Source organism: Chrysemys picta, chromosome 4 (assembly GCF_011386835.1).
Source record: "Chrysemys picta bellii isolate R12L10 chromosome 4, ASM1138683v2, whole genome shotgun sequence".
Taxonomy (NCBI): Eukaryota; Metazoa; Chordata; order Testudines; family Emydidae; genus Chrysemys; species Chrysemys picta.
The window spans coordinates 3,169,359-3,184,268 of NC_088794.1; the positions used below are offsets into that span (position 1 = coordinate 3,169,359).

Below are 14,910 nucleotides of genomic sequence, written 5' to 3' on the forward strand. Positions count from 1 at the left end.
CTGCAACGTAACCCAGCCAGTCCCTAGGGGGTGATGCAATGCCCAGCACATGCAGTGTGAGGTGTAACGGGGTACAAAGGAAGAGGTTTGCTGCGTAACCTGGGATGTCTCTGCCACTTAAGAAAAGTTCATGCTCTGTTCCTAAGTGACCGGGGGTGAAACCTCCCAGGAACTCTGGCCCCTGCCCTAAGTGACCATGACAAGGGTGGGGGTCGAGCCCCGCAGGAATCCTGGGCCCAGCCTTGTCGGGGTTACAAGAACTCTGGCGCATGGGAGCGTGGAAGAGGTGCCCTTGAGGGCAGGCAGGCCTCTACCAGGGATCCATCAACCTCCCTGGAAGCCTGGTCCCGAGCGGAGCTACCCTGAGAGTTAGAAAAGTTTTTCCTAATTCCCAGCCCCTTGCTGCAAGCCAAGCTGCTTCCTTCTGGTCCCCCCTTCGCTGGACACAGAGCACAACCGCTCCCCAGAGTGACCCGTGTTCTCCCGTCCCAGCTCAGCCTTCTCTTCCCCAGGCTGAACATAGCCAGAGCCTGCAGCCATCCCTCGCTGGCACCTGAACGGGTTTGTCCTGGGACATGGGAGAAGGGAGTGTGCAGAAAAGAGATTTATGTCTACACTGAGCCCTGCTAGGCCCTCCCCCCAACCCACTAGATCCCAGAGCCAGGGAGAGAACCCAGGAGTCCTGGCCCCCCGTCCCTCCTGTTCTAACCCCTAGACCTCACTCCCCTCCCAGAGCCTGGATAGAACCCAGGAGTCCTGGCTCCCAGCCCCCCTGTTTTAACCACTAAACCCCACTCCCCTCCCAGAGCTGGGGAGAGAACCCAGGAGTCCTGGCTCCCGCCGTTCCCGCTCTAACCACTAGACCCCACTCCCCTCCCAGAGCTCAGGAGAGAACCCAGGGGTCCTGGCTCCCAGGCATTCCCGCTCTAGCCACTAGACCCCACTCCCCTCCCAGAGCTAGGGAGAGAACCCAGGAGTCCTGGCTCCCCTCCCAGCCCCATCTACCAGTGGCTATTAATATCCTCCCCTCCAGCTACACCCCTCCCACGCCCTGGTAGCCAATCTCGTTTGGTGTCAGAGCCCCACTGCCGGGCAGGAGGAAATAGAAACGACCTTATGTTTTACTTTCATTTCTCCAGCAGAAAATTGTACTTGGACACTGACAGAGCGAGCTGTGGGACAGGTAATGGATGGGGGGGAGGGAACTACCATTCCTGGGGGCAGAATTGTCCCTTCCAGTCTATCCCCTTTCCAGCGGGGACAGTCGTACCCTGCCCCCTCCCCTCTCTTCTGCCCACCCAGACAACCCACCTGAGGTTTGAATTGCTGGTTTCAAACCAGGGACACCAGTAGCCTCTGGGAGGCACCTAAGGGACTTCCCAGCCACTCCCCAGACTGTGGCTTGGTCCCGGCCCCAGCCCAACCAGCGCAGCCCCGCTCCACATCTTGAGCTCTGAGTTCCCCAGTGCTGGGGACACGCCCCATCCCCACTAGCACCCCAAGAAATGAGCAAACCCTCTTTGGCCAGCGCCTCATGCCACAGCCCCACTGCACCCAGAGCCCAGGGGTTCCAGCTCTCAGCTCCCCTCCCTCCCTGTTCTAACCCCCTCCCCTCCCAGAGCTGGGGAGAGAATCCAGGGGTCCGGGCTCCCTAGTATTACAGCTTTCCAGACCTAAACAGTTTCCCCCTCTGCCAGCTCTCCTGTTTGAGCACAGGGGGTGTGAGGGGGTTAATCCATTCATGTCCTGTTGTCTCAGTTCTCCAACAGAGTTTGGCTTTAGCCCCAGCCCAGGAGGAGGGGAGTTCGGGCAACTGGAGCCCAGACTGTCACCTGCTGTGTTATGGGAAATGCAAATAATAAAGGGTAAGTGCTCCAGTCTCACCCAATTCAGGTGTAACCTACTCCAGAGCTGGGGCTAGAGTCCACAAATCCTGGCTCCCAGCCCCTCGTGCTCTACCTCCTAGACTCCCCTCCCCTCCCGTCCTAGAGCTGGGATAGAACCCAGGAGTCCTGGCTCACAGGCCCCCTGCTGTGTGTCTCCCAGGCCAATCCCACTCCCCTCCTCAAAGCCAACTCCAGAGGGGATGGTGAAGCGACTCCAGGAGGACGTCACCTGCTCCATCTGCCTGGACATCTTGGACAACCCCGTCTCCATCGAGTGCGGCCACAACTTCTGCCGGGGCTGCCTCTCGGCTCACTGGAGCGGGGTCTCAGCCTGGGGATCCCAGTGCCCCGAGTGCCGAGCTCCCTGCTCCAGGGACAGGATGATCCCAGACACACGCGTCAAAAGCCTGGTGGAGAAAATCAGAGACCTGCCACGCGAAGAGACGCTGACAGCAACAGGGACTGTGAGCCCTGAGGTGGGTGCAGCCATGGCTGGTCCAGAGATGCAGCCACCTCTGGGGTGGGGCAGCCAGGGAACAGCTGCACGGCCACTCCCTGCAGCACAGTGTCTCCTAACTCCACGCTGGGGCCCTGGGGTCAGAGGGAAGGCCGGCTAACAGGATTACTGTGTCCCTTTAGCAACTGGTCAGGTCCCTGGGCTGATAAGGGGGGAGCTGGACCCCAGGGCTAAGACCTCCTGATAAGAAATTAACCCCCAAGCAAACAGCCTGTGACTCCATACAGGGGACCCCAGTAGGGGGGCTAGCTGGCTGGAAGGTTGGGTGTGGGGGGGAGAGGATGGGACATGGGGCCTTTCCCCTCTAGGGGGCACTGGCTTGGATCTGGCCCAGGGCGGGACTGGTTGGTTCAGGGGATGGGAATGGGGTACTGGGCTCTGATCCAGGGCACAGGGGACTCACCAGCTCACGGGTGGGGTCTGAGCTCTGACCCTGCTCTGTCCCTGCAGCAGGGGCTGGGGGCTCAGCTGGGATCAGGGCGCCCGGTGCAGCTGGTGCGTCTGGATGACAAAGGGGGCCTGACCCTGGACGAGGAGGCCCTGAGCCGCTGCCTGGAGCAGGGTGGGGTGGGGAACGCCCCCGTCTGCCTGGTGTCCATCATCGGGGAGCAGCGCCGGGGCAAATCCTTCCTGCTGAACTACCTGCTGCGCCGGCTCCGGAGCCCGGTGAGTGTGAATGGGAGTGCAGTGTGTGTGAGTGAGTGCAGCCCTGATCCCCTCCCAGAGCCGGGGAGAGAACCCAGGAGTCCGGGCTCTCAGCTCCCCCTGCTCTAACCCACTAGACCCCACTCCCTTCCCAGAGCTCGGATAGAACCCAGGAATCCTGGCTCCCGGCCCCCGCTGCCCTAACCCACCAGCCCCCACTCCCCTCCCACAGGGCAGTGCATGGGGATGGGAGCCCTAGGGTGGCCGGTACCTCACTCCTCCCCATCTCATGCTGTCCGACCAGTGGTATGAACTGCTGCCCCCTGCTGGTGGGGCTCAGACCAGCACAGATCTGTTTCCTTTGTCCCCTGGCCACATCCGGTCAGCTGTGTCAGGGGAGTGGGGAGCTGTGTGTCCGTCTAGACCCTCGTCTGTGTGTCCGTCTAGACCCTCGTCTGTGTGTCTGTGTCAAGAGTGTTTGTTTAGACCTCACCGAGCTTGTCTGTGTGTCTGTCTTAGCCTGAGTCTGCCAGTCCCACCCTGGGCCAGATGTTTCCAACGCGCCGGTCCCCACACTACCTGCCTGCTAATAAAATACCCACCGTCCCCCTGCCCCCCTGCATTAATTGTCCCTCCCCCTGTGTCTCCCTCCCCCCAGGAAGTGAAGGACGGATCCTGGATGGGCCGGGAGGAGGAGCCCCTGGAGGGGTTCGAGTGGCGAGTTGGCACCCGCAGCGTCACCAAGGGGGTGTGGGCATGGAGTCAGCCCTTCTGGGTCCCCACTGAGTGGGGGAAGGTGAGTGGGAAGGGCGGGAAAATGGGGTGGGGAGATGAGTGACCCCAGCAGATCTCTACTTGGGGGAGCAGAGCCGACAGAGGCCTGGGAGGGGAGGCAGGGAACCCAGTGCTGGGGCATCCGGGGGACAGAACGGGGAACTCGCTTGTGACCCCGGCCTGTGGCTCCCCCCCAGGTGGCCGTGCTGCTAGTCGACACCGAGGGCTCCATGGACATTGTCAGAGACACAGAGACCAGCGTCAAACTCTCCGCCCTCTCCATGCTGCTTGGCTCCTACCAGGTTGGCACTAGGGGGCGCTGTGCTGTGGGGGGAGGGTTGTGCTGGTTTCTGTATCTAACCCTGTCCTCTCTGATTACTTGCAGATCCTGAATGTTTCCAGCCAGATAAAGGACACTGATCTAGCATATCTGGAGGTGAAGCAGGGAGAGGGCAGGATGTGGCGCCGTTCTCAGGCAGCCTCTCAGGGTTCCTTCTCCACTCTGGGGTACAGCTGTGGGGACCCGCATGAAAGACCCCCCTAAGCTTATTTCTACTAGCTTAGGTTAAAAACTTCCCCAAGGCACAAATCCTTCCTTGTCTTTGGATGGGTATTGCTGCCACCACCAAGTGAGTTAGACAAAGATTAAGGAAAAGGACCACTTGGGGTTCCTGTTTCCCCAGAATATCCCCCCAAGCCCCTTCATCCCCCTTCCTGGAGAGGCTTGAGAATCATATACCAACCGAATAGGTTAACAAGGTGAGCACAGACCAGACCCTTGGGTTTTTAGGACACTTGAAAAAACAGAACTTTGTTATAAAGAAAAAAGTAAAAGAAGCACCTCTGTAAAATCAGGACAGAAAGTAATTTTACAGGGTAATAAGATTCAAAACACAGAGGATTTCCCCTCTAGGCAAAACTTTAAAGTTACAAAAAACCAGAAATAAACCTCCCTCTTAGCATAGGGGCAATTCACAAGCTAAAACAAAAGATAATCTAACGCATTTCCTTCCTATTACTTACAATTTGTAATCTTAGATGCTTAGTTTAGATCTGGCTTTAGGAGATGTATTTTTCCTGTCCTGATTCCTCGCTGACCCGGAGAGAACACACAGAGAGAGACAAAACAAAAACCTTCCCCCACAGATTTGAAAGTATCTTCTCCCCTTATTGGTCCTTTTGGTCAGGTGCCAACCAGGTTATTTGAGCTTCTTAACCCTTTAGAGGTAAAGGAGGGATTTTATGCTACCCTTAGCTGTATGTTCATGACACAGCCCCAATGGGGTAGCCCGCCCATTCTACAGCTGGGGAAACTGAGGCCCAGAGAGAATCAGTGACTTGCTGAGGTCAATGGGGAGACTGTGGAACAGCCAGTGATAGAATCCAGGAGTCCTGGCTCCCAGCCCCGCTCCTGCTCTAACCCACTAGACCCCACTCCCCTCCCAGAGCTGGGGAGAGAACCCAGGAGGGCCCAGCTTCTGTGCTGGTGCAGGGGCTGGAGCTCGCCCCTGCCTGAGCTCCAGGCTTACTGAGAACATGGGTGTTGCCAGGACTCTGGGAACGTCTCAGTATTTGGTATCTTGGTCTATTCTGTTCCTACCGTTGGTGGGCATGGGGGGCAAACAGAGCCCCTGGCATGGGGCAGGGGAGCGGGGAACCTTGACCTGCAGTTCTGCTCTTTGGCCACTAGGTGTCTCTGCACCACAGGGGGAAAGCCGTGGGACTGGGGCAACAGACCGAGACCAAGCTGGAGTTGCAGCTTGTGTGTCTGTGTGTGTGTGTGGGGGCTGTTTGTTGGTAGGATTTCCACTCCCACCCACCCCCAGGGCACACGCTGCCTCCCCGCCCCAGAGATCCCAGCCCCAGACTCACCCCCCTGCTCTCTCTGCTCTGCAGATGTTTCTGCACGTGGCCGAAGAGGTGGGAAAGGAATACGGGCTGGAGTCCATTCAGGTGAGATGACATTCCCCCCCCCCCCCTGCCCCATGCAACCCCCTCACCCCACTGCATGGGATGTTCCTGCCCCAGCCACCCCCTGCCCCACACCCGAGGGGTTCAGCCTTCCCCTCCTGACATCATCCCGTCTCCCCTGCAGCACCTAGACCTGCTGGTGCGGGATTGGAGCAACTCCACGGTCCTTGGAAGTGACGGTGGGAAGGAGCATCTGAGAGACGTCCGAGAGGTGACTGTGGAGAATGGGACGTGGGGCCTTTCCCCTCTGGGGGGTGTTGGCTCTGATCCGGCCCCAGGGCAAGGGCCTGGCTGGCTCTAAGGAGCCTGGAAAGGGTCCAGGGGTATTTCCCTCTGTTGATGTCTATCTTTGCTGATTTCCCCTGGCTCTGACAGATGCTGGCAGCGAGATCCCCTTGCAAACACCCCAAGGCCCTGGAAGCGCTGAGCAGAAGCAGCAGCCGCTGTTACCTGATGCCCTTCCCTGGCAGGCAGATCATGACTGGGAGGCAGGGAAGCCTGAGAGGTAACGGATGCGGGACAGCGGCTCTGAGCCTGCGCGATGGGGCATCTCCGTCTCTGCCAGGAACGGGCCATGGGGGGATGCTCCGGCTCCGGGTTCATTGCCATGTCCCTCCCCTTCGCAGACATGGATGAGGATTTCCGGGACAGCCTGAGGGACTATGTCACCACCCTGGTGGGCTCAGCTGGTCAACACGCGTGGAGAGACCGGCATGGGGCGCTGCTGACCGGGACACAGCTTGCTGCTCGGATAAAGGTGGGGACTGGCCAGCTGGGGATGGGGTCTCAGTAGGGGGCGCTTTACCCTGGCTGTCAGTGCTGGCCCCATGCCCCCATGTGGCACTAAGGGGGCTGCGCTGCAGGGAGCGGTGTGGGGGTTCTGTAGGGACGCTCTCCCCAGCAGTCAGGACTGTACCCAGTACCCCTGGTGGCACTAGGGGGCGCTGTCCTGTGGGGAGTGGGCTTAGCCCTTTTTGCTGAATTTCTGTTAATTAAGAATTAGGGTTGTATTTATATCCTAGCAGAATCCCAGCTTGGATGGTTCTACTGAGCCTTCCTACATCATCCAGGGAAGTTCTTCATTTCCCCGCCAAACTGATTCCCACCGTTGTCTTATGGCCGTTCCCCAGCTGCCCTGCCCCAGAGGTGGCTGCATCTCAGTGCCGGGCGAACCATCCCCATGTTCACGGTTTTCTAAGCCCAGTGGAGTCTGTATTGTGATTTCTTGTGCTTTCTTTGCAGAAATTCTCTGATCTGATGAAGAAACATCACTGTGGCTTCTCCTCTCCCGCTCAGGTACCTTCTCTGCTGTCTCTGCCTCTGACCTGATCTAGGGGTGTGTACCGCCTCCTGAATTCACTTCCGATGTAAAACTGCCTCCTACTTTTGTCTTACTGCTGCTGCCTCGCCCGAAAGGTGGCTGCATCTCTTGTCTGGCAAGTCATCCCCGTGTGGGGTTGCTGTGAGGCTATTCCCCAGCTGCCCCACCCCAGAAGTGGCTGCATCTCGACACTGGGTGAGCCATCGCTATGCAGTGTTGTGTGTGGCTGTTCCCAGATGCTCCGACCCAGAGGTGGCTGCATCTCAGGAGTGTGTTTGGTTTTTTTCCCCACGCAGCTGAATTTTAGTTATCGGCGAAATATCAAAAGCCAAAATACTTCGATTTGGAAATGCCACTGTGGTGTCTCATGGGAATTATAGCTTGGCTCTGCATGCTCCCTTTTCTTCCCATAAATCAATTCTGGTCAGACTGCAGCTCCCATGATGCACCACAGAGGAGGGAGATGATGCATCATGGGAGTTCGTGGCTGTGGAGCATCATGGGGCTTGTAGTTTGGGTGCCTGGCTTCAGGGAGAGCTGCCACAGTGGCTCATGGGAGTTGTAGTTTCACACTGGCTAGTGACATCGCTCTGTTAGATGAGGTTGCTGTGGTGGAAACTGCAGTCGCTAGGTGGAGACGGGGCCCCATAAACTGTGGCTGACCCCAGCCTTGTCCTCACCGTGCAGATGGCCATCACCTTCCACAACCAGAGAGTCCTGGACAGGGCCAGCGCAGACCACGCTCTTTTCCTGAAGGAGAAGGTGAGTCTGGGGGGGTGTCTGTGCCCCAGCCAGGGGAACCCCAGGGAACCATCCCAGCAAATGCCACTGGCTGTGGGCTTGGGGGTAGGAGACGGGACCTCGTATCGCTATAGCCACCCTGGGAGCTGGAGATGAGAGGCTCAAACTCCTGCACCAGGGTTGTGGGGGCGGATACGTTTACCCTGTGGCCTTCTGCAGTAGTGGAGGAGTCATGGCCCAGGTGGTTAATGGACTGGACCAGGACTAGGAACTCCTGGATTTTGTCCACTGCAATGCCGCAGACTCCACTGGGTGAGTCACAGAGTCTCTCTGGACCAAAGTTTCCCCATCTAGCAAAGGGGGAGAATGATCCTGCATTCGGGGGTTTTAGCCTGTGAGCTTTTTGGGGCAGGGATGGTCTCTCACTGAGTTTGTGTGCCGGACCCAGCGTGAGGGGGGCCCACCATGTCAGTCTGGGTCTATGCCGTGCCCGGTGTGGGCGGGGGGGCCATGTCAGGCTGGGTCTGTGCCGCGCCCAGCGCGAGGGGGGAACCTCAGCCCAGGTCTGTGTTGTGCCTGGTGCGAGGGGGGCCTCCATCTGAGTCCCGGTGTGTGCTGTGCCTGGCGCAAGGGGGGCCCCCATCTCAGTCCCGGTGTGTGCTTTGCCTGGCGCGAGGGGGGGCCCCCATCTCAGTCCCGGTGTGTGCTTTGCCTGGCGCGAGGGGGGGCCCCCATCTCGGTCCCGGTGTGTGCTGTGCCTGGCGCGAGGGGGGCCCCCATCTCGGTCCCGGTGTGTGCTGTGCCTGGCGCGAGGGGGGCCCCCATCTCGGTCCCGGTGTGTGCTTTGCCTGGCCTGAGGGGGGCCCCCGTCTCGGTCCCGGTGTGTGCTGTGCCTGGCGCGAGGGGGGCCCCCGTCTCGGTCCCGGTGTGTGCTTTGCCTGGCCTGAGGGGGGCCCCCATCTCGGTCCCGGTGTGTGCGGTGCCTGGCGCGAGGGGGGCCCCCATCTCGGTCGGGTGGGTGGGGTCTGTGCTGCGCTTTCCCTTTCTAATGCTCTTGGCCGTCTCCTCTCCCGGCGGGCGCAGGACGGCGACTCCCAGAACATGATCGACTGCCTGAAGGTGCGGCCGAGCAAGATGGTGGAGCTGTTGGCGGAGCGGCGCGGGCACTTGCTGTGGCGGTGCCGGACCGACATGCGGGAGCCGGCGCCGGAGACAGAGGCCCGGCTGACAGAGCTGGAGGAGGAGCTGACGCGGGAGACTAAGACCTTCCTGGAGATCTACGGGAAGCGCTTTATGAAATTTGCCATTTTGGCAGGCGTGGGTGCGGGGATGGTGGTCCTGAGCCCGGTGGGCGGAGCTGTCGGTGCCGGGATCGGTGCCGGGATCGCTGCTGCTGCCGTCGCTGCCGAGGCGGCTGTGGCCATTGGGGCTGGGACGGGCGCCGTGGCCGGTTTCATTGTGGGTGGGGGCGTGGGCGGGGGCGTGGGCGGGGGCGTGGGTGGCAACATCGCCCGGAGGGATAGGCAGAGGGCTGAGGCCGCTGGTGGGAGGGAGGAGGGGGATGGCACTGAGGATCTATCCGATGACAAACCCCTGATCTGATCGGTGTCTCCCCCTCCCCCCAATCTGGGCTGACGAATGGGGTGACGGGGCTGCAGCATAGCCCAGATACGTCCCCAAGAAGCCACCCCAGAGCGGGGAGCCATCGCCCACAGATTCTAAGAAGGGACATTTAGATCCTCTCGTCTGACCTGCTGTGCCACCCAGGCTGGAGAACGCCGCCCACTTCCCCCTGCGTTAGGCCCGATATCTCCCCTTGGACTAAATCATCTCCCGGAAGGGCGGCCAGTCTGGCTCGGAAGCCGGAAGACATGGAGACCCCACCGCTTTCCCACTGGTGAATCACCCACAGTGTGAAAAATCCGGTGCCTCATTTCCGATTGGAGTTTGTCTGACTTTAACTTCCAGCCCTCAATCCTCGCTCTGCCTTCCTCTGACATTGCAGGGCCACTCCAGCTGCAACGCAAAGCGCTTGGAAATGACCGGCCGACGGTCCTGTCCTGAGATCGCCCTCTAGGGGTGACAACGGGCGCCTGGCTTACTTCCTACATGAACAGTCCTGTGGTCCGCTCCTGGGGGATAGATCTCCAGCCGCCCCTCTGAGCGGGAAGGCGGGTCCAGGGGAGAGGGCACAGGAAGACCCTGTGGATCCCCTGCTCTACCATGGACTTCCTCTGTGACCTTGGCCAAGTCACTTAGTTTCTCCGTGCCTCAGTTTCCCATCTGTATAATGAGGGTAATAATGCACTGAAAGATGGTGAGGGGTTTAAGCTCTACTGAGAGAAAGCGCTATCCAAGAAACAGGAATCGTTCTTTATTCCGGGGGAGGGCTATAAAACCATCCGAAGCTAAAGGGAATCGGTTCCACACCCATCAACGCATGCTGAGCAGGGGACCATCGTCTGGCCAATTCCACAGGAAGTCTCAACTCCCACCCTTTGGTGAAAGGCCAGGACTTGGGCATTTCCAACCAATGAGGGCTTGGGCTAGCGGGACTCTCCAGCTGTTCCACGCTAGCCTCCGCTGGCGCCTATGATCCGATAGACGCTCTAGCGTGAGGTACGGGGTCAGCTCCATCCTGACCGGGGCTTGGTGAGTCGGGAGCGCCCCTTCCCCTCACAGATTCCAAGGCCTGGATAACAATGGCCAGTGATGGAGAATCTGTTCCAGTTGTTCTCACTGTTAAAAATGTCTGCCTTACTTCCAGTCTGAGTTAAGTCTAGACCTTTCTGTGCTAGACCGAAGGACCTATTGTCAAATATTTGTTCCCCAGGTGGGTACGTATGGACTGGGATCTAGTCACCCCTTAACCTGCTCTTTGAGTCCTATCTCCCTAAGAACTCCTTGGAAACCTGATATCAGGGCTGCGGGTTTTCAGAGGCTGCACCTCTCGGGACAGAGCAAGAGAAAGCAGAAGTCACTTGAGACTATGGTCTGCAAAGTGGTTCTGCTGGAAGGTGGCCAGTCAACGGGTCCTGGGTGCAGGACAGTCTCAGAGCAATGGAGGCATTTAAGCAATTTCCTTTGTGCGCAACAGGAGGTGAGGTATTTGGGGCACTGGGTTAGGGTGTCAATGTACGGATGAGTGCGTGTGTGTGTCTGTGAGCACCTGTAAATAACCGCCCTGGGTAGTGCTAAAGAGAAATCTCCCAGATGTAAATAACTGTGAAGTTCTGACTCATCAAACCTTGAAGGGTGAATTCCTAGTTTTGGGACAAGTCTCCACAGAAACCATCAGCTCTAATTCGGTTAGGGGAAGATACAGCTGCTGCTTATAGGAAGTACTTTGTTAACATGTGTATTCCTGTGGTTGGGGGGCGGGGGAGAGGAAACACAGAAGGGGAAATAGATTAGCCATTAAACGAACAGGAGTACTTGTGGCACCTTAGAGACTAACACATTTATTTGAGCATAAGCTTTCGTGGGCTACAGCCCACTTCATCGGATGCATAGAATGGAACATATAGTGAGGAGATCTATAAACATACAGAGAACATGAAAAGGTGGGAGTTGCCCAACCAACTCTAAGAGGCTAATTAATTAAGATGAGCTATTGTCAGCAGGAGAAAATAACCTTTGTGGTGATCATCAAGATAGCCCATTTAAGACAGTTTGAGAAGAAGGTGTGAGGATACTTAACATGGGGAAATAGATTCAATAAAATGCGGTGATGAAAACTGGAAATAGGATGTGAGCCGAAGTCTCACCAGCGCTGAGAAGAGCGGGACAATTACCTCCCGTGTCTTACATACGACCTTCCAGTTAATACACCCCAGGTGACATTTCTCTTTCTCACAACCCCATCACACTCTTGTCTTTGGTGATTTGACTGCATTGATGACTTGATTCTAATATTGCTGCTGCTAATTTGATTACTTGATCTTATTTTCACCTCCACTGGAGAATGGCCGAGGCAGTTGGGTAGAGTTTGTACTGGCTTGGTCTTAGCGATCTGTTTTCTTGATTTTGTATTCAGGGTTGTTTTACTTGTAACAAAATGGCTAGAAAGCACACTGGGTCATTTTGTTCTTTCAATCAGCAACTTGGGCCGGAACCATAGAGAACCTTTGTCTGATACCAGCCAAGCCACTTGGGAAAGCCATTAGCTTCCCGTAAAGTAACTCTGGTTCTCATAGGGGTCTGGTGCCTGGCATGAGAGAACCCTGATCCCAGCTGCAGAGGAAACCCTAAGGCCAAACAGCGCCTCATAACCTTAACCCCCGACTGGGTATGTGTCACTTAAATCAATTCCCTGCCTTTGCAGGGGCCGTGGTCACGGTGCACCTCAGCCTCTCCTGTTCTCTGCCCGTGGCACAAGCCAGTTTAGTCTCCTGAGGGCTGTAATGTTTGGGTCTAATTCTAGCTGTTGGCTTGTTGTGGGGGTGGCTTGGGGATGTGTGTGGGGGGTGGATCTGTGATATACAGCTCAGAGTAGCTGGTCTGGCCATGAACCCTCACCCAAGCAGCCCCCATATCTAACCCATAAATCTAACCCTCACCTTTAACCTTAACTCCCAGCCTCCAACCCTGCCACTAGCCCTTGTCTAATGTCTAATCCCTGCCTTTACACTAACCTCTCAAAAGGCACCTGGCTCTCGGAGCGGAAGGTGGGGAAGTTTGGGATGGTCCTTAGATTTTGGGGGAGGTCGTTCTACCATCTGGACCAGGCCCCGGAGAAACGTCTGTCTCCCGCACCGATGAGCTTCACCCTTATTATAGAGAACTCCACTGGGCTAGCAAGTCAACTATGGTCTTCATCCTGGATCTCTCAGCTCTTTCAGACACAGAGGGCCAAGGGCATGAAGTGCCTTGAAGATAAGGCTGAGACCATGAACTTGATTCAATATTGTAGCGCAGACGTGGGCATATGGCCCCTGTGTCCGGCCTTCTTCTCAATATTTCACCGAAGGGGGTCATGTGTGGGCTCTGCCGAATGCTGGAAAGCAGCCGCTTGTCACTGTTGTTGCCAGATGTTTGTATGAGCCACGGTTTTAGAGCCAGGTCCCAGGTAGGATATTGAGTTCTGAATCTGCTGGGAGTCAAACCTGAGGTAGGGGGAGGCTGGGATCCAACCTTTATGTATCATTGGCAACTGTACTGAATTGCCTTACCTGTAAGGGATTAAGTAGTTCAAATAACCTAGTCAGCGCCTAACCAGAAGGATCAATAAGAAAAGAAAATACTGTCGGAGAAAATCCTATGACACTTCACCCCATACTCTTCCCAGTAATATTATTATGATATGATTATGACCACATTCTGGGATGTATTAGCAGGAGTGTTGTAAGCAAGACACGAGAAGTAATTCTTCCGCTCTACTCCAGCCTGATTAGGCCTGAACTGGAGTATTGTGTCCAGTTCTGGGCACCAGATTTCAGGAAGGATGTGGACAAATTGGCGAAAGTCCAGAGAAGAGCAACAAAAATATTAAAGATCTAGAAAACATGACCTATGAGGGAAGATTGAAAAAATTGGGTTTGTTTAGTGTGGAAAAGAGAAGACTGAGAGGGGACATGATAACAGTTTTCAAGTACATGAAAGGTTGTTACAAGGAGGAGGGAGAAAATTTGTTCTTCTTAAACTCTGAGGATAGGACAGGGAGCAATGGGCTTAAATTGCAGCAAGGGAGGTTTAGGTTGGGCATTAGGAAAAACTTCCTGTCAGGATGTTTAAGCACTGGAATAAATTGCCTAGGGAGGTTGTGGAATCTCCATCATTGGAGATTTTTAAGAGCAGGTTGGACAAACATGGATGGTCTAGATAATACTTAGTCCTGCCTTGAGTGCAGGGGACTGGACTAGATGACCTCTCGAGGTCCCTTCCAGTTCTATGATTTTATGATTCTATAATGTTTTTTATGCAAGAAAAGTCATGTGAGGTGTCATTGGAAAGGTTATGCTTTGCTGAATATGATTATCCTACTTGTATGAATGTATCATGTCTGTATCTGAAGTTAGAAATATTGACTCTGTATCCTTATTTCAAATGTGTTTACACCTGGGGAACGCCCACTAGACAAGATGTTTTCATTCTGGACAGTGGGTGGGGAAGGGCCTATTTAGGGCAATGGCACATTAAGAGAACAATAGGCCTTAGGAGAAGCTTATTTCCCACCTGGGGAGCCTTCCTGAGGATGCTACAGACAACCTCCGAGTAATGGCTGCTATGACCACAGGGACATGTGACCAGGTCACCTGGTGCTGGACTCCATCTTGGGATGTCAGTATTTTTCCACTGACTGGCGTGGGAACCAAGCTGTGAAACAAAAGGTTCCTGCCATATGCAAAAGTGATATAAGGCAGGGGAGTGACATCATCAGGGTTCTTCACTGACTCCCCACCCAAAGGGACTCCTGGACACACCTGAGGAACAAGGACTGAACTGGGGGAAGTGCTGGAGTCAGGCTAACGGGATTTCTAGCCTGTGAATGGAACATCTGGGGATTCCAAGCTGTGAGCAAGTGCAGCTTGTCCCTTAAGAATCTGCAGCCTGCTTGTATCGTGACCGAGGGTGAGAATGTGCAATTCATCTCCAAACTATTTAGTGTATTAAACTAAGTTTGCATTTTTTGCTTATTTGCTGGGTAATCTGCTTTGATCTGTTTGCCATCTCCTATAATCACTTAAAATCTATCTTCTGTAGTTAATAAACTTCTTTTTGCTTTATCTTAAACCAGTGAGTGGGAGTCATAAATTGGGGCAGAAAGCTGTTGCATATTCCTCTCCAAGGGGGCGAATTTCATGAGCTTATGCTGTATAGTTCCTTGTACAGCACAAAACAGTGTAATCTGGGGTTTATACTCCAGAGGGGGCGTGCCTTAGGAACTGGGAGATGCCCTAGCTGTAGCCTTCCCATGCAGGGGCTGGTCAGAGCATCTGCAAGTAATTGCAGGTGGATGTGTCCCTATCTGTATGTGTACTGGTAAAAACGCAGGCTGAAGCCTGGAGAGGGCTTGGCAGTTTGTCACAGCGGTTCAGTGTAGAAGGGAGCCCAGG

The 14,910-nt window shown here is 55.6% G+C and overlaps 1 protein-coding gene across 1 annotated transcript; it reads left to right on the plus strand.

Moving 5' to 3' along the window:
* Positions 1-1,034: 1,034 nt before the first annotated feature.
* On the plus strand, positions 1,035-11,928 carry LOC101951237 (RING finger protein 112-like). The gene is made up of 14 exons (XM_065591183.1): positions 1,035-1,183; positions 1,759-1,865; positions 2,047-2,362; positions 2,854-3,069; positions 3,707-3,844; positions 4,020-4,124; positions 4,208-4,258; positions 5,719-5,775; positions 5,918-6,004; positions 6,169-6,298; positions 6,420-6,550; positions 7,036-7,089; positions 7,802-7,876; positions 8,939-11,928. Exons 2-14 carry the CDS (start codon positions 1,843-1,845, stop codon positions 9,455-9,457), a joined length of 1,902 nt encoding a protein of 633 aa, XP_065447255.1. The 5' UTR covers positions 1,035-1,183; positions 1,759-1,842; the 3' UTR covers positions 9,458-11,928.
* Positions 11,929-14,910: the final 2,982 nt, after the last annotated feature.